This window comes from Cibotium barometz, chromosome 41 (assembly GCF_041138505.1).
Source record: "Cibotium barometz isolate CiBa-2024 chromosome 41, ASM4113850v1, whole genome shotgun sequence".
NCBI classification, from domain to species: Eukaryota; Viridiplantae; Streptophyta; class Polypodiopsida; order Cyatheales; family Cibotiaceae; genus Cibotium; species Cibotium barometz.
In genome coordinates this window covers 46746955-46773410 of record NC_141086.1, presented here as the reverse complement: position 1 = coordinate 46773410, position 26456 = coordinate 46746955, and the positions used below count along the sequence as shown (strand labels likewise).

The 26456-nt window shown below is 45.4% G+C and overlaps 2 protein-coding genes across 2 annotated transcripts; both read left to right on the top strand.

The window, feature by feature from the left end:
* Nucleotides 1–731: 731 nt before the first annotated feature.
* Nucleotides 732–24691, top strand: LOC147615014 (putative glycosyltransferase STELLO2). The gene is made up of 3 exons (XM_086780300.1): nucleotides 732–2889; nucleotides 23185–23311; nucleotides 24095–24691. The coding sequence occupies exons 1-3, from the start codon at nucleotides 1112–1114 to the stop codon at nucleotides 24557–24559; spliced, it is 2370 nt and encodes a 789-aa protein (XP_086636426.1). The 5' UTR covers nucleotides 732–1111; the 3' UTR covers nucleotides 24560–24691.
* On the top strand, nucleotides 18482–21233 carry LOC147615015 (uncharacterized). Its single transcript, XM_086780299.1, has 2 exons — nucleotides 18482–20037; nucleotides 20161–21233. The coding sequence occupies exons 1-2, from the start codon at nucleotides 18617–18619 to the stop codon at nucleotides 20909–20911; spliced, it is 2172 nt and encodes a 723-aa protein (XP_086636425.1). The 5' UTR covers nucleotides 18482–18616; the 3' UTR covers nucleotides 20912–21233.
* Nucleotides 24692–26456: the final 1765 nt, after the last annotated feature.

Sequence of the window (26456 nt, the reverse complement as noted above, 5' to 3'; positions counted from 1 at the left end):
GTATGTGTGCATTCACTTGAGGATATTGCAAGTAGTCTACTTATGCAATCCCTAAGGATATAAGGATGGTTTTGACATGATTTAGAGCTCCAACAATAACGAAGGGGCTATATGGATCTATGTGGAATTTGGGCACACTTGTGCTAGCTTCTAAAGGAATGTGTAAAGAGCTTGGAATCTGCCAAGACATGTATAATTGGTGCACTCTTTTGGAGGACTTCTGGATGCTGATATATAGAGAGCTGCAATCCCAATGTTTATGCATAGATATATGCTTTGGAATTATAGCATGTGATGGATTCATGGCTGAATGTAAAAATGGTCGACAATTTTATGCCCCTTAGTGATCAAGTGATGTTTGTGGGGATTGTGTTTATGCATATGGGGTTAAATAGAGGTTGTGAATGAAGAGCAAGATAGTTAGGTTGATGGAGTTGTTGGTGTTAGAGAATGGAGGTATCAGTGGAGTGACGTGTGTGGTTGGTAGTGTGTTTGGGTGTGGTTAGGGTGATGCTAATAACAACTCTGCCATCTACCACTCAATGCTGGGGTGATGCTTATAACAACTCTGCCATCTACCACTCAATAATGTTGGCACCACTCGATGCCCAAGAGTGCAAGGTAGGATTGTGCTTCATATAAAAATTTAGTAGTACTCTAAGATTGCAAAACGTGAGAATCTCCCCTCCCTTAGTGTGGTAGAAAAGATAACAAAACATGCGAATCTCACTTGCCCATGGCTCTTGGGATGGGCATTGGCAGCCGCATTGCCTTCACTGACCCCCTTAATGTAAAATGCACACATGTAGCTAGTGGCCGAAGCTTAGTGGGCTAGGTAGGTAGTTGCTTATCGATCTGGTCCCATGAGAAGAGCTGGACGATCGTGACATTTCACTAAACACTCCCAATGCAATGGCAGATGTGCCATTACGTAAGGTACCGATCCTGCAACTCTCTGAGTGTGTGTGTGTGTATTTGTGAGAGAGGGAAAGAGAAGTGGGAGATCGCCCACAAATTTGCCTCCTTCGCATGAATGAGCGCATTTCCTTCTCCTGCTGCTGCTGCTTTGAAGGTCCTATAGCAACTCTCTCTCGCACTCACTGTCAGAGCTATGCTGGTTCAGCAAGAGCGGACAAAACCCAGGCAATGGGCGGGCGCAGCACCAGCAGAAGAGCCCAAAACCAACGGGGCCAAATCTGCAAACGAAGAACAACAGCATCTGATCAAGGTCGACTTCAAAACAGGCTACTTCAGATCACAGCTGCTAAAGAAGGACCCTGGCCGCTTCGGCAGAAAAGGTACCCTCTCTGAATACATCTCAGAAAATCTCTCCAAACTGGTCATCTTGGGCCTTGTCTTCCTCAGTGTCCTCATCCTCATCCTAGTGAAGAACAGAGGAGAATCCTCTGCCCTTCTCTGCATACAACCCCCCTCCAAGAGCTCTGATTCAAACCCTTTCCCTAATGTGGACTTCAAGAAGGTCGAAGCGATGAAGGATAAAGGCAAATTTCGCGTTGTCAAGGCTGACAAATGGATCGTTGTTGCTGCCTCCGGCCTACCCACGGAACAAATTCTAGCTATGGTCAAAATGCAAGGATGGCAAGTGCTGGCTATTGGAGATAGCCACACACCTAGTAACTGGGATGTGAGAGGTGCTATTTTCCTGTCAGTTGAGCAACAGGCGACCCTCGGCTTCAGAGTTCTTGCTCACCTCCCTTACAGTTCCTATGTCAGGAAGAGTGTTGGTTATCTTTTCGCAATTCAGCATGGTGCCAAAATGATCTATGATGCTGATGAAAACGCATCCATCTTTGGGGGCGATCTCAGCAAGGTTTTTGATGTGGTTTTATCTGGGCCCAAAAGCAAGAAGGAGACTCTTTTGCAGTACTTATCCTTACACAATAGAACAACTGTGAACCCTTACATCCACTTTGGGCAGAGATCAGTATGGCCCCGCGGTCTCCCTCTAGAGTCTGTAAGCAACATTAATGCAGAGATTTACTACAGCCATGTCCTGAGTGGAAAACAGTTCATCCAGCAGGGGCTTGCCAATGGGTTCCCGGATGTTGACTCCATCTTTTATCACACTCGGAAAGCCGAGTCAGAGTCATTCGATATCAGGTTTGATTCCCATGCACTTCCTGTTGCCCTCCCACAAGGAACCATGGCTCCCATCAACAATCTTAACACCTTATTCCATGCTTCAGCTTTCTGGGCGCTTATGCTTCCTGTGTCAGTAAACCCTCAAGTTTCAGATATCATAAGGGGCTATTGGGCACAGAGGCTCTTGTGGGAGATTGGGGGCTATGTAGCCATCTATCCGCCTTCCATATACAGGGAGGATACCATGAAGCCCCACTCTTTTGAGGATGAGAAAGATTTGCATGAAAATATTGACAGGCTAACCGATTTCTTGGTGCATTGGACTTCAAAGAAAGCAACCTTTTTCAAGAAAGTTCTTGACCTCAGTCATTCGATGGCGAAAGCAGGTTTTTGGACAGCACAAGATGTGGATTACACGGCCGCTTGGCTTCAAGATCTTGTATCTGTGGGATATTCCCAGCCCACATTGTTTGCTCTTGAGGTTGACAGGGGAAGGCCTCTATCAGGTCAGCCAGATCATTTGGAGTTTGTGCCTCTTGCCCTCCCTTCCGTGCATCTTGGTGTGGAGGAGGCTTCGACTGTAGGGTTTGAGATAGGAAACTTGCTCAGATGGAAGAGATTCTATGGGGACATTGTTTTGATAATGGAATGCTCCTGGCCTGTCAACCGCACAGCACTAGGATGGAGAATGCTCTATGGCCGAATATTTAAAACCGTGGTATTGCTTTCTGGCAAGAGTGATGCAAGTTTTGGGGTTGAGGCAAATGAAGATTGGCAAACCTACAAGTGAGTGACAATAATTGTAGCTCATTCTATCGTTATCCCAGTTAGAATTTCCGTTGAGAGAGAGAGAGAGTGTGTCTACAAAAGTCTCAAAAAAGGGTCTATGAGACTAAAAAGCAGTACAATGTATCCATGATAAATATTGGTCATGGGAAAAAACTGAAAAAGGACTAGCTAGTTACGCTAGAACACGTGGTCCGATACAAGGATCCATATGGCTGATATATGATGCCAATGTGTATATAAAGGGGCTGTATAATGGTACCATAGCTCATTCTAATGTTATCTGATCCACTTTGTCCTTCTGCATCTTAGCCTTGGTTGCCTGTATAACTTTATGGATGTTGCCATTTTCCTCTTTGAGCTGTTTGATTCAGCCCTTACTGTGATGTGTGAGTGGGTCCATGGAATTGACCCGTCCTTGTCCTTTGACAATTGTTTTCATACCTGTCAAAATGTCCTTGAGTTTTTTTGAATGTGAAGCTCTTCTTGGAGAGAGAGAGAAAGAAAGAAAGAAAGAAAGAAAGTTATATTAACGTCCACGGGAGGCCGAATCCGACCTATGGGACAGATCAGGTACATCAATCTCATCATGGTACAAAAGAAAACAAAGACTAGAGCTATGAGCTGGGAATGTCAAATCCGAGCCATATGATACAAAGTGGGACCATCATCATCATACAACCTATGGAGCTAACCCCCTGGTAGGGGGAGGGGGCCATCAGGGATATTGAGCATGGGGTTAGCCTATAGAAGGCTCTGTAGATCCGCTAGGCGTGGGAAGGTGGCTTTGTGCCTCTCCAAGATTTCCTCATGCTGGGGCTGATGTCTGTGTTGCTGGTGAGGTCCAGGGAGTCTGGGGCATCGGGCTTACTGTAGTGCCATGGCCCAGTCTAGAGTCACACTAGAGGGGTTTGTGGTGGGGGGTCAGACACTTGAGAATGTGTGGCTCGATGAGGTTGTGGGTATGTCATCCATGGCTGGTGGGGTGTCCTCTCGTGGTGGTGGGAAGAATTGAGTGATGGTCGCTGGGGCTGGGGTCGATGTCTCTCATTGGGTCTCGACTCCCTAATTAGTGAGTCTCTGTGGCGATGAAGCTCTATGAGCAAGAGGCCCAAGCACCGTTGATCTGGGTAATCCGTGATCTTGGATAAGGGTCCAAACCCCTCTCTAAAGAGACAATGGAACCTTCTTCGAATCTCATAATATATGGTGCACCTGCATATGAAGTGCTCATCTAACTCGGCCTCTTGCTGGCACACTCTGCCTAGCTCTCCTTGTCTCTATCCTTAGGCTGTGCGATGACACTGGCCCACTGCAATCTGCATGGCATGTGACATGTATATGTCAAGATATCTGGCCCTCAGTACGAAACCATCCTCTGTAAGGCTTATGAAAGTATCCATGTAGTATTGTAGTCTACCGTTTGTGTGAGAGTGACTCATGTGTTGTGATCCAGGTATCTTGTATGTCTAGTCCCAATAAATCATATTTGATCACCCGGTTCCTGTCATCCTGAGAGATGATGAATGGGGAGTCCGGGCGATCCTGGAGTGGGGGGAGGCGATCCATCGTGAGTTCCTGCCTTGTGAACTAGGTGCATACTCGGCTATACCATGACTCGTGCCCATCTGTTGGTAGCTGCTAGGAAGACTATAGGGCGAGCCTTGGGAGTCTCCAGGGGGCCATGGCATTGATCCTGTGAATGCATGTGATTGTTTGGAAAAGTGCTCTACTACCATGGGTGGTGTAGCAAACTCTGCCATGATAATATCATGTGGGACTGATGGTTTTCTGCGTATCATGTGGGAGAGCATCATGACCTGAGGCCTTTCTATCCTCGACCATTTGGCCGCTGTAAGATCAGGTGCCCAAAAGAGTGCTCCATACATCAATGCCGGAGCGACCAAGGTGTCAAATAGCCACATCTTGGTCCTCAGCTCTTGGAAGTGGGCTTGGAAGCATTGTCTCTCCATGAGAGCAAGAGAAGCATACCCTCACAGCAGTCTAGCCTCTATAGCATGGCTCATTGAGAAGACCGGTCCTGTAAAAGTGACTCCCAAGTACACATATGAGTGTGCAATCTCCACTGGGCTGCCTATGTAGGTGAAACTCAGTCAAGATGTGAAAAGAGGGGATGTGTTGAAGACCATAACCTTGGTTTTCCCAAGGTTTACTGGGAGATCCTGCTGTGCCCAGAAGTCCTGTAATGTGTCAAGATGCCTTTGGAGAGCCTCTGGAGAATCTGTAATAAGCACAATGCCATCATCATAAAGCGGTATGGAAACAAGGATGCCTGGTAGTGATACGCCTCCTCCCCCTCCTCTATCAATGAAGGCCGAAATCTCGTCAATGTAGAGGCCAAAGAGAGTGGGAGACAGTGGGCATCCTTGCTTCACTCCAATGGTTCTGGAGATCTCCTCTAATAATCCTCCTGTGCATCTCACCCGCCCTTTGACTGACTCATATAATGCCACGATCCCTCAAATCATGTCTGATGGTACTCCCAAATCGGGGAGTGTCTGCAATAGTCTGGGTTGAGGCACTGTATCAAATGCTTTGCGAAAATCCACAAAGCAACAGTAAACCCGTCGGTGTCATGCTTTGGTCTCTTCTATGATGGCTCGGAGGGTGAAGGTGTGATCCAAAGTAGAGATTGACCTGCGGAAGCCTGCTTGCCGTGATTGTCTGTGCCCATGTCTCTTTGCTAGTGTGTTGAGCTCAATCTCAAGTATTGACCCATAAAGTTTGGCCAGTGTGTGGCCAATCATGATAGTCCTGTAATTGTTGGGGTCCATGGGATCTCCGGCTTTATGGATAGGTGTGATGATATGGGCTGTCCAAGTGGGTGGGAAGCCTCCCGAAGGAGCCTGGTTGAACATATGGGCCAGGAGGGGTGCTACAGTCTCCCCCGCATGGGAGATGTGCTTTGCCAAGAGGCCCTCATGGTCCTGTGATCTACTGTTTTTGAGTCTCTGGATGGCTCGGGCTACCTTGTCGGGTGTGGAGGTGTATGTGATGGGACGTGAATGTGATGGTGGTTGGATGGGGGGACTGATCTGGTACTTAGTACAAGGATCGTGCAGATGTGTGCCATATGGATGGAGATGTGATGGGTGTGGGTGGGCATTTCTCCCGGATTTTCTTCCAGCCCTTAGCACAGTTCACACCTTTGAGAGATTGGTATAAGTCCTTGTATTGGCCCTTAACATGTGCTTGTTTCTTACGTCTGGTTGTGTATTGGTTAATCCTTTGAGCATCTCGCTCTCAGATTTGGCCAGTTGCAAGTTTGCGTAGGAGACGCTCACGTGTTGTGTGCCATTCCTCGTCATACCAATCGTTCTGGGGCATGGTGCTGGTGGGGTATCTGGTGGCAGAGGTGTGTAAGATTGTGGTGAGTCGAGAGGTGAGGTCGGCTAGTAGGAGTTTGGGGTCTACATATGTGAGTATATGGTGCTGGTCGGTTGGCTACAGAGCTGGCCGACTATAGCATTAAAAGCTACACGACTTGCTCATGAGATAAATGCTGAAATAATATGATAGAAATGCGATGATGAGCCATCTTGTCACCATGCACACTAGTGCAGAGTGCATGCGACATAGAGGCAACGGGAACAAGGTTGGGGAGGAAAGTTGCCCAGGCCAGTAGCTCGACTATGACATGCATGCGGAAGCTGAATGAAATTAATGCTAAGCACGTGTAGAGATCAACACTAGTCAAATTTGAGAATACACAATAGAGAAGGAGAGAGAAAGACCTAAACTATTGTATATTTCTCAAAATACGATCTATAGACAGATCTGACTTGTAAACCTTTCTACATGCATACAAAAGGTTACTTCTAATGAATCGGTTGTCCCATTGAGAAACACTCAGATAACCGATTTCTAGAGATACTTGATGCATTGTTTGCTGCCAAGGAACTGGCATTGCAAAATTGAGATTGCATTTGCTGCACCTCTTCCTGAATCTTTCAATGAATGACCTTGACCTCCTTTATATCAGGATTTGATGGCAAGACGTATTCTGGTCGGCCATCCATTTTCAGGTCACAAAAAATTCATAAAAAATGCCATAAAACATGTTCATATTGTCCCCAACTAGTGTTCCAACCATTGGTCCATGCCGCCCACCTTTGGGCACCTATTGGGCTGTCAAAGCTACCCAAATAGACCATAATCTGCCCCTAATCTTGCCTAAGAGGCAGTTGCAAGTAAGATCCATGTCCATGTGCATCCGGTTTAACCCTAGCTTACCTAAAGACCCTTGCAGATTGGAGCAAAGGTGTATGCAGTACCCCAATGCTCTTGTTTAGTAGGAGGGGGTGTCATGTGCATCACATCTGCGAGTGCCACATGGACATGGAGCTCAGCATTAGCTGTCTCTTAGGCAAGATATGGGGCAGAATATGGTCTGATTTGGGCGGTTTTGATAGCCCAATAGGTGCTTAGGACACAGTCCAATGATTGGGACACAACTTGGGCACAATATGAACATGTTTTATGAAGTTTTTGGACTTGTAAAGTGCTGGCCGACCTGAAAACGGCCAGCAATCAGTCAACTATGAACCCTATATAAAGGGGATTTTAACCCTCATTTAGGCATAAGCATCTCTCAAGTGTTGGCAAGAACCCCCTGCACAGAGGTAACCTGAGGCAACTCTAGATATGAATGCAAGCATATGGAGAGCTTGACCAAGCTCTAGATTCAGCAAGACATCTTTTGTATGCACAATAGGTTAGCATGCATGAACTGGATCTAAGTCTAGATCCAAGAACCATTGTAAATATAGCATGTTCTGTGTGAAAATGGTTCTTGTCCAGCTCTAAAAAGGGGATTACTATGGATTTTATTTGTTTTATTTTGGATTTTGTGGGTCTTGCTGCTGGCCAACGGCCCCTAGCCTGGCCGACCAGCAGCCCCACTCACTATATATAGGAGAGCCTCATCATTCAGCAGATAGTACCACTTCATAGACATATCTGGTACCACACCTGCTGGTTGTTGCTGCTGTCGGGGCCTGCACTACATCTTCATCATCCTCGGCTCTCTGCTCCAGCACACCAGCGTTTTACCTCAGCTTATGGGACAGCAGCCCTCTTTGCTACACAGAACAGCACCTCAGCGTTTTATCATCAGTACACCACTGGGGACAGCAGCCCACTCTTTGCTACAATTTATCATCGTTTTCTTCTACAGTTTACCTTGGGACAGTGGCCCACTCTCTGCTCACCATCTCTCACCACTCGGGACGGCAACCCTCTCTGCTCCTCTCCATCCCTTAGGTATTGAAGCACCCTTGTCACCAGATCTTGGGACGGCAGTCCTCTCTGCACTTCATCACCATTCAGGTACCGCAGCACCCTTGTCAACAGAGTCTACATCATCACTTCAGCATCACTTCACCTTCTGAAGCCCACTACCACGTCGGAGTGCCTCTGCATCCACCTACGCGAGCCTTCGACACCGTCCACCTCTCGGAGTGCCTTCGCCTCACATCGATGCGAGCCTTCGTCATCGATTGTGCTTCTGCTCCGACATCGTCTTTGCTTCTGCACTAGTTTTCTGCTCAGAGTATCCTCACATCAGAGGACTCTTGTACATATTTTCACTCACCATCATATATACACTCACTCACCCATTTCATGTTGTGTTGTTTTGCTCTGATCTCTCGTACATCTGGTCCTTCGTCCTTTTGCCCTCACATGTTCAGCAATAGGCAATAGATTAGGATTACTGCTGCGTATTCAGAGCCTCATGCGTGTGTGAAACAACCCTTAGATGGCTTAGTGTGTTTACGTGTGTGAACAACCTCTTGTAGCTTCTTTTATGCGCGAATGTGATAAGCAATGAATGTCATAGGCACTTGCCATGTGTCATTGCCCTAGTGTGTGTGTTGTGTCTATGCTCTGCTTTCTCACTTTGATGCCTTGGAGGATGACAATTGGGTTTCAGCTATGCGTTCAAAGTTGGACTCCATTTCCAAAAATGATACATGGGAGTTATGTGATCTGCTCGTCGTACTATAGGCACTAAGTAGTTGTTTCAGCTGAAATGGAAGCCTCGTGGTCCCATTAATCAGTATAAGGCTTGATTAGTCGCCAAGGGCTATGCCTAGAGGGAAGGCATTGACTATGATGAGACTTTTGCACCTATATCCCATATGACAACCATTCAGACTCTAGTTGCATTGGTTACACAAAAAGGTTGCAAAACATGCATCACTTGGATGTCAAAGCTGCATTTCTGAATGGTGATTTTCAGAAAGAAATCTAATACCCACAAATGGTATCAGAGGTAGGTTCTCAAGCTGCTACTGCCAACTTGTCGCTGTTGCCCAGAGCATGTTGGCGCCGTTTTAGCCATTGGGAGCCGCCTACCTAGAGTCGAGCGTTGCCGTTGTTATCGCCACCAATTCCGGGCGGCACTAGTGCAGGGTGCACCACCGCTTCTCAGCTCGTCGGCGGTGGCACTACTGGGGAGACGTCCAGTGCCGCTGGTTGTTCAATTGTCCTCCTCCCAGCTCAGCAGCTCCTCCTGTGCCAAGACTCTGCCTAGTTCTTTATCAACATTTGGCCTCCGCCCTGTTGCTTGTTGTGATTAGTATGAAGCTTGAGGTATCCACTTCCATGCTTGCATAAAGATACTATTCATTCAAAGGGTAAACCTTCTTTCTCATCATGATGTCTGCACCATCCATTGAAAAGTTTTCTGGTACCAATTTGGCAAACCAAGGTGCAGCGTCTTCTCATGCGGGAAGGAGTATGGGGTATTGTTTTTGGTGCTGATGTAGATCCAAGATAATAGTTTTTAGGGGTGGAAATGAAGGTTGCGAACGGAGTGGGCTTTCTAAGCCTCTTCTCCCCTTCATCATTATGCATGAGTCATGGGTTTTCTGCACGGGGATCCCCCAAAATCTGAGTTAAAAACTCGTGTGTTTTTCCTGTTATATGTTTATCTCCCAAAATCTAAGTTAAATACTCGTGTGTTTTTCCCTTTATATGTTTATATCGTCTTCACTTATAAAAGGCTCTGTGTTATCTTTTATCCTTGTTAGGAGCTAGGGGGGGTGATGAAAAGCTGATTTTGTTGCATCGGTCACTTGCTAATTGGAGGATTAGCATGGCACGGGGGTTGTGCATGGCTAGATTGCTTGCTTGCAGCATGTGATGGAGGTAGAAGGTATCTACTTCCTTTGTGTGTTGGGTCTCACCACCTTCTCTCCGAAGGGGGGTTTGTTGGGTATTCAGAGCCTTTTATAAGTGATACAATAGTGTCCATGTAATTCGATGGAAATTGTTATAGCCAAACCTCCTCTGAATGGGATTTAGAGAGTCTCTTAGCTTTTTGAACACCTGTTGACCATTTCAGAGTGACTCTTGTGCTAGCGTTGACTCGGTTGCTACCGACATATGCAATAACTTGGGATTCTCCACCAATCTACACTTCTCTTGGAGAAATGGTCTCCTATGCCACTTCCAATCCTGGAAGCTCTCGGGCAACCTTGGAAACTCCCTCGTGCCGAGTTTTAACATTGGTTGTACTCTTCACCTTTGTGCTTTTGCTCACAGTAAATGCTAGGTTGTCTTTGCTGCATTTCTTGCTTGGATCACTCTCACATATTGCCAATTCGTCTGTACAACCCTTAAAGAGAACATCACCCAAGTGGAATCTTTACTCCTGGATCTTGTAAACCTTTGCAATCCGTAAATGTAGTCCTAAATGCAATTTCGGCTGAAAACACAACCTAATGCATGAATCTTGTTGAAGGACTTAACTCACATGCAAAAAGCTCCTCTAGGTGACTCAACACATGCTAATTGGTTGCTAGCACCTCCAACACACTCTAATACCACTGTGACGTATGCGGAAGCTGAATTGAATTAATGCTAACATGCTAGTCAAATTCTAGAATACACAATAGAGAGAGGGAGAGAAGAAGAAGAAGAAGATATATGAATGTCTTGCAAAAGACCCAATGGGTCTATGAGACAAAAGGTGTACAAATTACAATGTGTCCATGATATCTCCTGTCTATATCTATACACCAGGGCCTTTGCTGTGGGTGTGCCTGCCCTTATGAGGTGTTTTCTCATTTTTCCCCACTCTCCGTATTTTTCCCCCATTTTTCCCTATTTTCTGTGGCATGGGAGGCAGTCTTGTAGTGGCAGGAGGACCTTGAACCTGGCCGACTGCATCTATGGAGTCTGTGGAGGTGGCCGACTGATTTGCATGGGTCATGGACTTCCCTGATGCTGGCCGACCCCCTCTGCTGGGCGACTGAGTATTTTCAGTCGTGGGGATTTTATGTGTCCTGTCGGCTGCCCTACAGCAGGCCGACTGCTGTTGGGGGGCCATATAAAATGGCCCCCAGCCCCCTTGTCATTTTTTGTATCATTCCCGGGATCTTCTTGTGTATATAGAGCAGAGTTACACACCTCTATCTCTCTCTCTCTCTCTCGTGGTGTGATTTTCTGCACTACGTTTTGCTCGTGTTCCCGGATCAAGTCATCATCTCTGTTGGGTATTCTGACATGGTATCAGAGCCTAGGCTCTAGATAGTTCTTGGAACATGCAATGGAAGTATTCGTATAGGAGGATCTTGTCACACAAATGCTCACACCGTCTTCTGTATCTTGAGTTTCGTGAGTTTAGCAATCCACTTTAATACTTCAAACTTTAGAGAGATATGAGAGAGAGAGAGATGAGAACTGTACACCGTATGGGGTCCTGAATTATCCACTGAAGGGCCCCCTATCCGTTACCGATATAGTATTTGCTTTATTATCTTTAAAGAGACTGACGAACGCAAGACCTCTTGAGACCAAGTGTTGGGCTGAACTGTACACTGTTGTAGAAGCACCAAAGATGTCCAATCTCGAGCCTATGCACTCTTCCCAATGGAATGAGGGAGGGATGCAAAGCTAGGGCTGAGAGAGGGGCTGTTTGGGACTTTCCTAGACTGAGTATGAATGCTGTGTTTTACCTTCACCAAGTGGCTGGAGCAAAATGATGATATGATGAATGCTGAAAATTGTATGGATGCAGAAAACGCAAGGTTTACTGATGGCTGAATGCTGAGAACTGCTGCATTTGCTGATGGAGGGCTGAATGCACAAGCGTTGATGCTCCTCTAGCTGTAGGATTCTCCAAAACGCATAGGGCTGAAGTGAATGCAAGGCTGAAGATTGATGCGCCTGAATGCTGATTGCTGAATATGATTGAATGAATGAATGATTATGCAAGGACACTATTTATATGGACACAAGGAGCCAGTCGGCTGGCTACTGAGCTGGCCGACTACTCATGTCCAACATAAATGCATAAATGATGTGAAAAATGCTGAAAATGATGGAAAAAATACCAAAAAAATCCTAGTAAATATCCTGATAAATACTAGATGATATCTGGGGTTCCTGCAATGGTCTAGATGCTATGCATGAATGATATACAATATGCAGGATGCTTTCTAATGCAAACCCTAAGGTTTCTACTGACTGCATATGCATGAATGCGTCTCTTTAAGTGGGTTAAGGGACTTAGATTTACTGACTGACTTGCTATGGTTGAGAATGACCTACATAGCTCGTGCCTGACTTATCCTGGACTGAGGATTACAATGGGGTCACGGCGTACGACAAATATCATCCTGAATGGAACTAATACTGTTACAATGTTGCACTGATAATGATGAGCCAGTTTGTCACCATGCACTACAGTGCAGAGTGCATGTGACATTCCCTCCTGCTTAGCTTGGCGGCAGGTTCATGGTGTCCGAGTAGTCCGCCAACAACTGGGGGTAATTTGAAAGAACTCCTCGTCTAGCCATATGGCTTCGTGGGTACCTCGATCTCGGAATTTCGTATAGAACTGACGTCCAACGATGAAGAAGGATCTGCTCGGGCTCGATGACTTCTGCTTGTCTACCACGTCTGGCTGCTGTTCATCTGAAACATCAAACACTTCTGGTCCAACATATGGTTTTAGCCAAGAAACATGGAAAACATCATGCATTGTCCAACTGGTAGGCAATTTTAACTTCATGGAGACATCACTTTTCTTAACTATTGGGAAAGGTCCAAAACTACGGAATGAAAGTTTGGGACTACGTTTGCCCACTTGTTTCAATCTTTTTTTCATGATACGCAAATAGATCCAATCCCCTTCCTTGAAGTGGACATCTTGTCTAGACTTATTCGCCTGTCTGCTATATGCTTCATGTGCTTTGGTCAAGCGGTCCTTGATTGACTCAATGATCTCGGAAAATGCTTCTGTGGTTTTATTAGCCTCTACAGATGGAGACACCAATCTCGTCAAAAGAGGAGAAATGGCGACCAAAGGCTGCTTCATATGGAGTCCGTCCGACACTGGATGAATGAGTGTCGTTCAAGATAGCTTGGACCAATGGAAGATAATGTTCCCATTTGGACCGCTGGTCATGACAATATGACTTGAAAACATCAAAGGCCAACTGGTTATAAATTTCTGTTTGGCCATCTGTCTGCGGATGGAATGCACTAGATAGCTGCAACTTAGTTCTGAAGTTTTCAAATAATGCCCTCCAGAAATGTGAGGTAAACTTGGAATCTCTATCTGATGTGATGGTGCTAGGCAAACCACAAACTGGGTACCAATGCTTGAGAAACAGACGGGCTATGTCCTCGGCTGTGGCCGTATGCTTGCATGGGATGAGCATGCAGAATTTACTGAAGTGATCCACAATGGTGAAACACTGAGTGTTACGGTATACGGTGGATGTTGGTAGAGGCTCTACAAAGTCCATAGATATGTCGATGAAAGGTCTGTCGGGGATAGGCAAAGGTTGAAGTAAACCAGCCTTCTTTGTACGTGGAACCTTGACTTTTTGACAAATCTTACAGGCTTGAAGATGTGAATAGACATCACGCCTCATCTTTGGCCAATAAAAGGACTGTCCTAATTTCTCGAGGGTACTGTTGATACCCCTATGGCCTCCAACTAAGGAGTCATGGACATCATGGAGAAGAGCGGGACGCTTTTCCCGAATGACACAGAGGTGGTTCTTGAAGAACAACCAACCGTTCTGTACTGAATAATGGCCTGGCTCAGAATTGAGGGCCAAACTGTACTGAGTACCAAACTCAGGGGAGTCGACATATTGGTCTTTCATACTATCTAAATCCTTCCCCGTGATTTCGAGAATGGTAGATTCTTGGGCTGCCTGGATGCTGGCCTTTCGACTAAGAGCATCTGCTACTGGGTTATGCTTACCAGGGATGTATTCAATCATTCCTCCAAACTGTTGGAAGAGCTGACTCCACCTAACCTATCGATCACTCCACTGGGCACTTGGCATAGTTTGAAGCCACTTAAGTGCTTTGTGGTCTGTGTTTACTCTGAAAACCTGTCCATAAAGAAAAGGCTACAATGTTTGAGCACCGTGATCATACCCAAAAACTCTGTCATATACCGAATAATTCTTTTGGCGACATCCAACTTTCTACTGAAGTATGCCACGGGTCTATTGTCCTGCTGGAGAATTGCATCTATGGCTACATTGCTTGCATCGGTAATGACCTCGAAAGGTTCATCCCAAGATGCTAACTTTAATACAGGCGCTTCTGAGGCGGATTTATGGAGTGCACGGAATGCATCAAGTGCCTTGCGTGTAACTGAGACTTTTTGCTTGTGAGTCTTCACCCCCTTGAGTAAGTCTGTAAGAGGTGCTGCAAGGTTGGAAAACTGGTGGACATGGGTGCTATAGGCTTGACAAAGACCTACGAATGAGCGGATTTCTTAGGCGGTCTTAGGAATGTCCCAATCTAAGATTTCCTGAACCTTTGATGGATCCAGTCTAATCCCGTCGGAACCGATGATATAGCCCAAATATTGAACTTCTTTAACACCAAAGATAGACTTTACTATTTGGCATTTATGTAGAGCTAATTATCTCGCAAAAGTTGCAAGACTTTCTCCACATCTTTCTCATGCTGCTCCGCGGTGGCTGAGAAGACGAGAATGTCATCAAGGAATATGAAAACACACTTCCCAATGTGGACTGCGAAAATCATGGACATCATTTTATTGAAGGTTATGGGTGCATTTGTAAGCCCAAAAGGCATGACTACGAACTCGTAGTGACCATGCTCTGTCCAGAAAGCTGTTTTTGGAATGTCAGCTTCAAAAATGTGGACTTGACGGTAACCACTCTTGAGGTCGATCTTAGTGAAAAACTTAGCACCGTCTAAACGCTCCAAAATGTACTCAATCCTTGGCATAGGAACCTTATTCTTAATGGTGAGTTTATTTAATGCCCTGTAGTCTACAGAAAGGCGTGCAGACTTGTCCTTCTTTTGGACAAACAGGATGGGTGCATCAAATGGTGAGGAAGAAGGCCAAATGAATCCGGCTCGGAGGAGCTCAGATAATTGTTTTTCTAACTCGCCCTCTAAAGTCTTGGAAAGACGATAGGGAAAATTGCTAGGAGGATCCGATCGAGGGATCAAATCAATGTGATGGTCCTTAGGGCGAGAGGGTGGGAGACTGGGCGGGAGATCGTCCCTAAGCATAATGTCCTGATGTTTGGATAGGAGGTCTGCTAACTGAGGGACTGAGGATGAGATGGATGCTACCGATGAGGTAGAGACTGTTTGAGCATGAACATAAAGTAGTGCTCCTTCTACTCCCTTGCAGATAGCTCGTCGGGCCTAGAGATACGAAATCAATGGGATACCAAGAATGCTTCTATCCCCACGAATCATGACAGGCTCAGGAAAACCTTTACAGATAGTAAAAGTGTCCTGCTCCCAATTGGGAATAGGCTCATACTGACGGAACCGCTGAATTCCTAAGATCATGTCACACCCCAACAGAGGCGAGAGAATGAAATCTCGTTGGAATGAGGCCTTTTGAACATCAAAGGCAAACTGCTGTGCCTTCTGCGAAATGTGGGTGCGGAGACCAGGTGTAAACCTGTCCACATCCAGATGATATGGGACTAATGTGCAGCTCATTTTGTTAGCCAACTGGGGAGAGATGGCGTCCTCAGAATTGCCCATATCGAAAAGGATTACAAACTATCGGCCCTTGGCAGAGCCATAAGCTCGGATGAGGCTTTTCTGTGCAGCATCGCTCTCACCCTCCTGCTTAGCATCAAATACCACGGATGACATAGGATGCATAGAAGGTAAAAGTTGAACCGCATTGGTGGTAGTAGGCGGGGCTGGAGGAGCTGGGGATGCTGTGCCAACTATGGCAGAAGGAGCTTTGGCGGCTTGTTCCGCTTGCCATTTGTGGCAATCCTTCTTACCATGCCCTATGATGTGACAGAAAAAACATATGTTTTCTGACTGATACTTCTTTTGCTCCTCTGGAGGAAGATAACCTCCAATAATGCTTGCTTTAGCCTTTTCATCGGGGGTTTTCTTGGGCTTAGATTCTTTATCTTTCTTACCCCTTGAACTGGAGCTATTACTACCGTCCTTCTTAGCATCTTTAGAAGATGCATTACCTTTCCCTGGTTGTGCAGCGGTTGCTACTGGGGTTTGGTACTGGATTGGGATGACTGCTTGGGCTTGCCTCCGTTCATCTTCATTTCTTCATTCTGAGCGAGAGTCAAAGCCCGGTCATATGTACTGGGTTCAAAGTTACGAACTATGAACCGAATGTTAGGATCCAATCCATGAATGAATTGCTCCATCTGCTTGCGCAGATAGCCCTATATGCTGTGCTAAAATAATAACCTTGCCGGAAAACTAAAGCACTGGGGATCCGTTCTGTCTGAGTACATAGAACTCATCTGCCAGACCGGTCATGTACTGGGGCGGGAGGAATCTGGTCTTTAGGTCATGGACAAAGGTCTCCCAGCTAAAAGCTGTGACACCTGTGGTCTGGTCTGTATAAAAGATTAGACCAATGGTGCCACCAAGTGATTGCCTCACCAGTGAGATGGGGAGCCGCTATGTGGACTCATCTTGAGGATCTGTGATCCTAGCTAATGGAAAATGAGCATTAAATTGATGAATAAATTGATTAACTGCTAAATGATCACACTTACCATCATACTTCCTGAAATTTGGTTGACTGCAAATGACGGTAGTTGATGCTGCGGACTGCTGGCTGGTGGCACCTGAGGCGGGGGATGCTGAAGAGAGGTGCTGGTATCTAAAATGAATGGCCTCCTTTTCCCTTTGGTGCTCGAGTAACATATGTTCTCGATCGAGCTCTCGTTGGTGCTCCCGAGCGGTGAGTTCAGCCTGACGTCGGTCTTCGTCGATCCTGCATTGGGCTTCCTCATAGTCTTGTCTTTTTGCTTTTTCTTGTTGTTTTCTTGTTTTCGCTTTTGCTTTTTCTTCTCTCCTTCGGGCCTCGTCTTCTCTTCTTTGTTGTTCCATCTAAAAGAAGAGGGAGATGTAGTCGTGGACTGCTGGAGGCGGAGGAGGATGTGCTGCTGCTGCTGCCTCCAAGAGTTGGAGATGCTCCATGCGCAACTGGTTCTGAGCTCTAAGAAGAGCTATGGTGTTTGCCGTAGTTGGAAGAGCAAGGTCTCCTTCGGGGGAGACTTCTTCCGGCTGATGCCTTTGTAGACATGATGCTGAAGTCGGTGGTCGTGCTGGAACGCAATCTGACCATCCAAGGATGCTCTCATGCTAGGATACGGTGTGTGTGGACAAGCTGAATCTGATACCAATGTAACATGCAGCGGAAGTATTCGTATTGGAGGATCTTGTCACACAAATGCTCACACCGTCTTCTGCATCCTGAGTTTCACGAGTTTAGCAATCCACTTTAATACTTCAAACTTTAGAGAGATATGAAAGAGAGAGATGAGAATTGTACACCGTATGGGGTCCCGAATTACCCACTGAAGGGCCCCCTATCCCATTACTGAGATAGTATTTGCTTTATTATCTTTAAAGAGACTGACTATGTGACTGACGATAAGCCAAACGCAAGACCTCTGAAGACCAGGTGTTGGGTTGAATTATACACTGTTGTAGAAGCACCAAAGATGTCCAATCTCGAGCCTATGCACTCTTTCCAATGGAATGAGGGAGGGATGCAAAGCTAGGGCTGAGAGAGGGGCTGTTTGGGACTGTTCTAGACTGAGTATGAATGCCGTAAATGCTTATCATAGCAGCTATAAAACGCGTATTTTATAAAAAATACTGGACGGGACGTTTTTTGGATTAAAAACGTCCTTTTGAAAAAAAACGTGAGGTTTTTTTTTAATTAAAAAATTTGCCAGGCTAACGTTTAACGTTATGCCTGGGCTTTTTTGGGATCCGCGTGCGCTCTGGTGCTTCCCGAACCTGCACGCCCAAGTTCCAATCTCTGGTCGTTCGCTTCCTCGCTGTGCTGGTCGCCCCCCTTTCTCCGGTACGGTACTCTCTCTCTCTCTCTCTCTCTCTCTCTCTCTCTCTCTCTCTCTCTCTCATCTCCGCTCCGCTCCGCTCGTTCGCCCCTGCTCGCCGCCCCCCTCTCTCCCTTCGTTCGCCGTTCGCTCCCTTGCTGTGGTGGCCGCTGGTACGGTACTCTCTCTCATATACTCTCTGGTGGTTGGCCCCCCTTTCCCCACCCACCCTTGCTCAGGCCCCCAAGGCAGCAACATAACTCTCTCTCTCTCTCTCTCTCTCTCTCTCTCTCTCTCGTCTCAATACATATTACATACTATCTACACACACACTCACACACGCATACTTATTACTACCTACAGGCTACGCAGGCGGCAGCACTCGTGTGAGACGCAACATGGGGAGAAAGAAATTAGCGGTATGGGATGAAGTGATCGAGAACAAGGCCGACAAAAATTGGCGGTGCAAGCATTGCAACATTGTCTACACCGACAGTGCACCGCGTGTTAGAGCTCACCTTCTCCACATTACTGGCCAGGGAGTTGATGTGTGTCCCAGCGACATTCCCGATGATGTCATTCAGAAATTGGGTGAAGATCCAAGTGTTGTTCGTGCCAGAAAGAGAGCCCGAGTTGAGGTTCAAGGTACGGCACCTTCCATCATAGATTCCTCCCAGACTTCACCACAACAGGATGTTCCCGCATCATCAGTTGCCGGTTCTTCTCGAGCTCTAGCCTCTTTTCATCCACATAGCGGTGGTGCACATCCATCTTTCACCCCAAGCCCTCCACCTCCAAATGTGCCAAAGAAGTCTCTTCAACAAAGTTGGGCCAAAATCAAGCATGAGAATGCAAGACGAAGAGTTCGGCAATACTTCTTCGAGTGCAATGTGCCCTTTGACCATGCTCGCAAGCCGGCTTTTCTACACATGCTTAGTGCAGTGGCGGATGCGGGGCCCACATTCAAGCCTCCATCATATGAGATTCTTCGCACCAAAGAATTGAAGGCAGAGGTCATGGACATTGAGAAGGAGCTAGCACCAATACGGGCGGCATGGGCAAGGTATGGGTGTACTATTATGTGTGACGGGTGGTCGGACACCAAACACCGCCCTCTCTTAAATATCCTTGTCTCTTGTTGTCTCGGCACCATGTTCTTGACTGTCATAGATGGCTCCGGGGAGGCACATACAGCTGAATTTATCTATGGGCATCTAAAGGCAGCAATAGAACAAGTGGAAAGCGAGAATGTGGTTGTGGTAGTCACAGATAATGCATCCAATTGCAAGGCTGCCGGCGCACTAGTGGAGAGAGACTATCCACAAATCAGTTGGGTTCCTTGTGCTTCGCATTCGATTGATCTTCTAATTGAAGATGTGGGAGCCATACCATGGGTGGCGGATGTGGTGAAGAAGGCTGAGTTTATGGTAAACTATGTGACAAGAAAGCAACGAGCTCTTGGTATCTATCGGGCAAATTGTGAGACGGAGCTCGCAAAGCCTTCAAGTACCCGCTTTGCCTACCTCTTCATTGTCCTCCAAAAATTGGTAAAATGTCGACGTGGTTTGCGGCGTATGATTACGGATAATAGATGGATTTCATGGGATGGTAGCCGCACCGAAAAGGGCAAAAGATTTGAGGATCTCATCTATGAGGCAGTCTTTTGGCATGATGCGGAGTGCATTGTAGCATTCATGGAGCCATTGATCGCAGCACTACGCCTTAGCGACTCGGAGGGATGCACCATGGGCCTCATCTACGAGTTCATGGAGAAGGTGGGTGCGGCCTTCAATGCAAGCAACCTCTTTGATGATAATAGGTATGCTACTTGCAAGTTGTAGGATGTAAGTCGTTCTTTGCTTTTGACTCTTGAGTCTTTTTTCTTATAATGTATTCTAGATTCTAATTTATTGTCTTTTGTTCTAAACTTCTATGTCAAAAGGATGGATGAAATCAAGGAGATATGGCAAACACGATGGGATTGGTTTCATCGTCCAATTCATGCTGTTAGCCACATCTTGCATCCACTTTGGAGACAAGATGCTCAGAGACATGATCGCGAGCTAAATGTGGGATGGAGAGAGTACACCACCAAAGTGGAGAGAGACCCAATAACGCAAGATCTTCTCGAGACCCAGCTTCTTCGGTTTCGCGACATGCATGATGTTGATTTTGGCTCACCACGAGCTAGTCTTCGAGATGCCCAGCTTAAACCTGTCAGTTGGTGGGAGAAGTATGGTGGTGACTGTGCCGAGCTACAGCGCATTGCTATGAGGGTTCTCTCACAAGATTGCTCCTCCGGCGCTTGTGAGAGAAATTGGAGCTTGTTTGCGGCCATACACACAAAGAAAAGAAATTGCTTGTTGCCTGCACAATTAAAGCGTCTTGTCTTTGTCAATTCCAATCTGAAGCTTCTTCGAAAGAGGGAAAAAATGAAAGCAATCAATGAGATCAATCCCGACACTTTCAAGGTTGAGATTCGCATGGAGGAGCTAGTGCACCCTCGTGACGAAGAAGATGAAGTGTGGGCTTTCCTTGCAGTAGAGAGAGCCTCTTTTGCACATCAGACTCGCACGAGGACCGGCACCATAGGCAGGGGCAGAGGCAGGGATAGAGGCAGAGCCAGGGGCAGGGACAGAGGCAGAGGCAGGGGCAGAGGCAGAGCCCGAGCCAGAGGCAGAGGCCAGCATTAGTGATTGGAGTGTTAGTGAGGAGGATGAGCATGACCGTGGCCATGGTGGGGATGATTCTAGCTCAGAGTCTGAGTCTTGACTCTGATGAATGACTCATGAGTCACATTTTGTATGCCACATTCCAGTATCTACAGACTAGTGGCTCATTTTTATGTATGACATATGTTCATTGTTATTATGTTGCGGCTTCGTCCTTATTTATGTTAGGATTCAGGATTCAAGATTCCCATTTTGTGATTTTAGATTCATGAGTACTCAGTACATTTCATGATTATCTTGTATTCTCTAATCTCTTTAAGCATGATAATGATTCATAACTCAAGTCTCTCCTTGTCTTTCAAAATTAAAGTTTAAAGTTTAAACGTTCATAAGTTCATAAGTTATAACTCCAGTCTTGAGTCTTAGAGTTCAACACTTCAAGTTTCAACTTTAAACATGTATGTGACATGTCTCGACCAAATGTAATTAAACTAGTGTTTTTTATTTAAAAAAAAACGGCGTTTTTTTATTTTGGCCCCTCGAAAAAGACGTATAATACGCGTATTATACTTTGCCGTATTATACGTCCCGTCCCGTACCTGGCTGCTATGTTATGAATGCTGCGTTTTACCTTCACCAAGTGGCTGGAGAAAAACGATGATATGATGAATGCTGAAAACTGTATGGATGCAAAAAACGCAAGGTTTACTGATGGCTGAATGCTGAGAACTGCTGTGTTTGCTGATGGAGGGCTGAATGCACAAGCGTTGATGCTCCTCTAGCTGTAGGATTCTCCAAAATGCATAGGGCTGAAGTGAATGCAAGGCTGAAGACTGATGCGCCTGAATGCTGATTGCTGAATATGATTGAATGAATGAATGATTATGCAAGGACTCTATTTATATGGACACAAGGAGCCAGTCGGCTGGCTACTGAGCTGGCCGACTGCTCATGTCCAACATAAATGCATAAATGATGTGAAAAATGCTGAAAATGATGGCAAAAATACCAGAAAAATCCTAGTAAATATCCTGATAAATACTAGATGATATCTGGGGTTCCTGCAATGGTCTAGATGCTATGCATGAATAATATGCAATATGTAGGACACTTTCTAATGCAAACCCTAAGGTTTCTACTGACTATATATGCATGAATGTGTCTCTTTACATGGGTTAAGGGACTTAGAGTGACTGACTGACTTGCTATGGCTGAGAATGACCTACATAGCTCGTGCCTGACTTATCCTGGACTGAGGATTACAATGGGGTCACGGCGTATGACAAATATAATCTTGAATGGAACTAATACTGTTACAATGTTGCACTGATAATGATGAGACAGTTTGTCACCATGCACTACAGTGTAGAGTGCATGTGACATTGAGGAGATTATTGGCTGATCTTCGTGAGTGTCAGTAGACACACTACTATTCTCACTGATAGCGAGAGTGCTTGGCCGTGGCATGAAATCCCAAATTCCAAGCACATTGAGATCCATTATCATTATGTTTGAGAGAGATTACATGCAGGGAAGATTAGTTTATCTTATTGCCCTACACAAAATAATGTTGCAGATCTATTTACAAGGCTTTTCCTAGAGAGAAGTTCAAAGATTTTCGAAAAGCTTTAGGCTTGCTCTTGTACACAAAGTGATTTGCTACCTTGTACAAGTTCACACTTACACCATTTGAAGGCAAATGCACACTTATGGTAGTGCTACATGTGAACAGGACCTAACCAAGGACACTTTTTCCCATGTGGTTTTTCCCCTTGGATATCCAGTGTGAAAGAACACTCTTATCTATTGCTTTTGTGCTTTCATATTATTATGGTTGTGATATTGGTAGGTTGACTCTACAACCTCCACTGGTTCTTACTCTCAATCTCCATCTCCGTCTTTGTGTGGCTGTTAGCTGAAACCCTAACTCCCTGTGTGTTCCAACAGTGTTGTCCTCCATTGTCTTGATGTATGCCTCCAGCTCTTGGTACTTCATCTTGGCTATTCCCCCGTAGTTGCTTCCTTGGGGACTTGAGCAGGGAGGGCACGCACAGAGGTGCGCATGCAGCATGGACCAGCGTGCAGCACGAACAGAGGGCGAACAGCAGGGACCAGCGTGCAGCGTGAACAGAGGGCAAACAGCAGGGAACTGCGTGGGGGACAGGGCTGTTCCCTGCCGATCGCCGTGCTGAGAGAGAGAGTATTATCTTGTTGTTGATAGTTTTGTTTGGAGCTGTTAGTGTTTGGATAAGTGGTGGTTACTGTTGGAATTTCCTCACTTTCTTTTTTTGCAGACTGCTACCAGATATTTTTGAGCAATACTCAGATGCGGAAGGTTTTCTTTTTATGAAAGATTATGTCATATTAAACTACTGGAACTTACTGCAAGCCAACAAAACCAAGCTCTGGAACCTGCACAAGGTTAGTATTTACAAACTTCACCTGGCTTTTAATAGTGAGGCTATCCTTGTTTGACCTGGCTTTTCGAACTAGCCATTTCTGCCCTAATCCGTACGGTGCCAACTCAGCCTATATTCCTCTATTCAGCATGTCTTAGCCCCACACTTCAATGGCCACAACAACATAAAACATGATCAACTTGCAAATTAGAATGCTGTGCACAATTTGTTAAGACATAGGTTCCTTCCCTGACCAAAGATTTTGCACATGTAAATTCCACTTGGCCAATGCCACTAAGCATACAGAAACCCTGCAAAGTTCCGTGCTTTCGTTCGCCTGTGCGGCAGTATCCATGTGTTTAGAGGGTGTTGGCTCCCTAGGTAGCCTTTGTTGCCTTCAGTTTTTTGCCTGCACCAAAGCTTAGTGAGTCTGCGTGCACAATTGGAGATCTGTTTCCTAAACTGTTCATGTCATACACTGCCATGCCAGGTTGCTGAAAATTGTATTACTCTATGCAGCCCATGTCTGTGAAACCCACATAATGTCAAGTACACATGAGTTGACAGGTTCTGACACATGGAAGAGCTCCACATGACCTGCACATGACACCTTTGCACATGACATATTCTGTGCCATCTCAACAAAAGCATTGTACTGAGTCCTTGCCCTCAAACTGAGATGAAAGCCTGTATGTATGATAATGCATTTCTTCTGGGGGGCCATGTCACGTGCCTCGTGCGTACCACAGATGTATGTATGCATATGCATGCATGCATAAAACAATTTTTTTTTCTATTCTTTCAGGTGAGCAAAGCATGGAAAGTTGCAAGTCATGACAGAAATGGAACTGAATGGTATCATAAGAGCAGCATAAAAAGAACTGTAAAGAACATGGTGAAAAGCCTGCCGGTCCACTTTCGGATTGCTTACAGAGAGAACATCGACGACATGCATTTCGTAGTAAGCAAATCCGAAGTTTTCTATGTTCCTCGGCGCCTGGTGGGAGACTTTGTTGATCTTGTAGCACTAGGGGTGCAGGCAAAGCTTCATCAAGAGTTGGCCATTCCTTTGTTTTTCTTGGCCATGGACCTTCTAGACAACTTCGATTCGGAGGCTTTTAGTAGTGTTGTTTACAAGACAGGCTCAGATGCAGCTTACACAGCTGAGGCCCATATTGTAAGGCCATTAAAGGCAACAAACCAACGTGAACTTCTCCGTGTAATGAAGGCCATGGCATCAGGGGACCCCCTCCTGTTGGAGGTCCTTTAAGTAAACACCATAGGTCTGATGCTTTCATTCATTGCAACACTGAAGCTAAATCTATACAGTTTTGATATTCTTCTTGTATATAGCCAGAGAACATGTCGTGTTTTTTTTTTGAAAGCATCACTTCTTACCTTATTCTTTAGTGTATTTTTGTGTCTCTCACATATTGAATGGACTGTTTGAAGCTTCTGCAACGAAACAGCAGAGAGACTTTGCTTGGATCATCATGAAATACTCTCATCTCGTAAGTAACATCATCATAGTTTCAAGTAATAAAGAAACCATTATCAAATTAAGACATATGGGCATCTCATGTGGTACAGTTATAGCATGGCTTTAAACTTCTGGTTTATCCATTTTGTTTGTCCATCTATCTTAAGTCATGCATTACCCACTTTCAAGGATATACACACATTGCATCCTCGTCAAGTATGATGTTCTTAGGTATATGCCATCCAACTAAAAGCTGATCACGGAAATGTCTGCCATTTCCATGTTAAACATCCCTTTCAATCATACAATGTAATGGGAAACATTTGAGAGAGAGAGAGAGAGAGAGAGAGAGAGAGAGAGAGAGAGAGAAATGAAATGAAATGTTATATTAACGTCTTTCAAAAGGCCAAAGTGACCTATGAGACCAAAGTTACAACCATGTGACATCTGATAGAGTGTCTGGAAAAGAAAAGAAAGAACTGAAGGTAAGTATCTAGCCCTACAATACATCAGTAGGGAGCATTCGGAAGCAAAATTGAGAGTACATCTGAAGTTGGTGTCTCATCAAAGAGAACAACTAAATGAAACTAAAAAGTACAATAAATTGATAGTCTTACAGTTATAAGAATTGTAAGTAAGACTCCTAGATGATGCTCAGTAGAAAATATTGGAAAATGTATATCTGGTAAAACCATGTATGCTGATAAGTGTTGCCCTCTCCTCAGATCAAATATCTCGATGGGGCTGCCTAGAATGGAGAGGTCGAAGAAGCGAGGTAGGTGCCTCCGATACCGAGCAATAATGGCTTTGAACTGGCGATGGTGAGGATGTCGTGGTCGGGATCTTGGTGGGCGTGGCCGACGAGCACGACATAAGATGATTGCTCTATTAGTGGTGACTCCTTTTGGGAGCGTGGTCGGTGCCCTGATGGCCCAATGGAGGAGGTATCAGGAGGTGTATTGCTGGTGCCGGTGTCGAAGAAATCTGCCAGGATCCTCTAGGTATATCATGGCTCGGTCTCCTATCTACCAAGAGGGTCTAGTAGGAACAATCCCAGGCATCTTTGAACTCCAAGTAGCATAGCTGACAAATGGATCCAAGATTTGATGCACATAGCCCTGTCTCAATCCGCAGCTGGTGTGATGAGGTTTGGATGTGTCCAATGCCACAACGTATCCCATGTGATAGGTGTATATCCATGTACGCCGGGCGGGTGATAAAATCATCTGGTGAGGTGTAGAAAATGGCTCTTGTAAAATGAGCCATTTTTGTACCTAAGGGCTCAAGGGGACTAGTCCATGTCCTCTTTGTGTCCACTCTGATGATATCCATCCTGATCACGCGGTTTTTCCTACTTCGATACCGATAATGGGTCTTTTTCTAGATTTCTGCCAATTACTTGGCCTAGATAAAGGTTCTTTTTCTCGACCTTGCTATTTTCATATTCTTTCTCAATTTCTAAAATGCTTTATATTCAATATTCTTATTTTTAATAAAAGACTTCATGGGATTTACAAAAATCAATTCTACCCCTATTTTCCAATAATGCTTAGAATTCTACTTTTGATAAATACTCATAATTTGAATTATGCTAAAAATTCTTCTTTTTTTCATTTAATTTCTTGGATCTCAAATATGATAGGAATTTCTCTTTTTATATTGAATTCTAAATGTCATGGGAATTCCT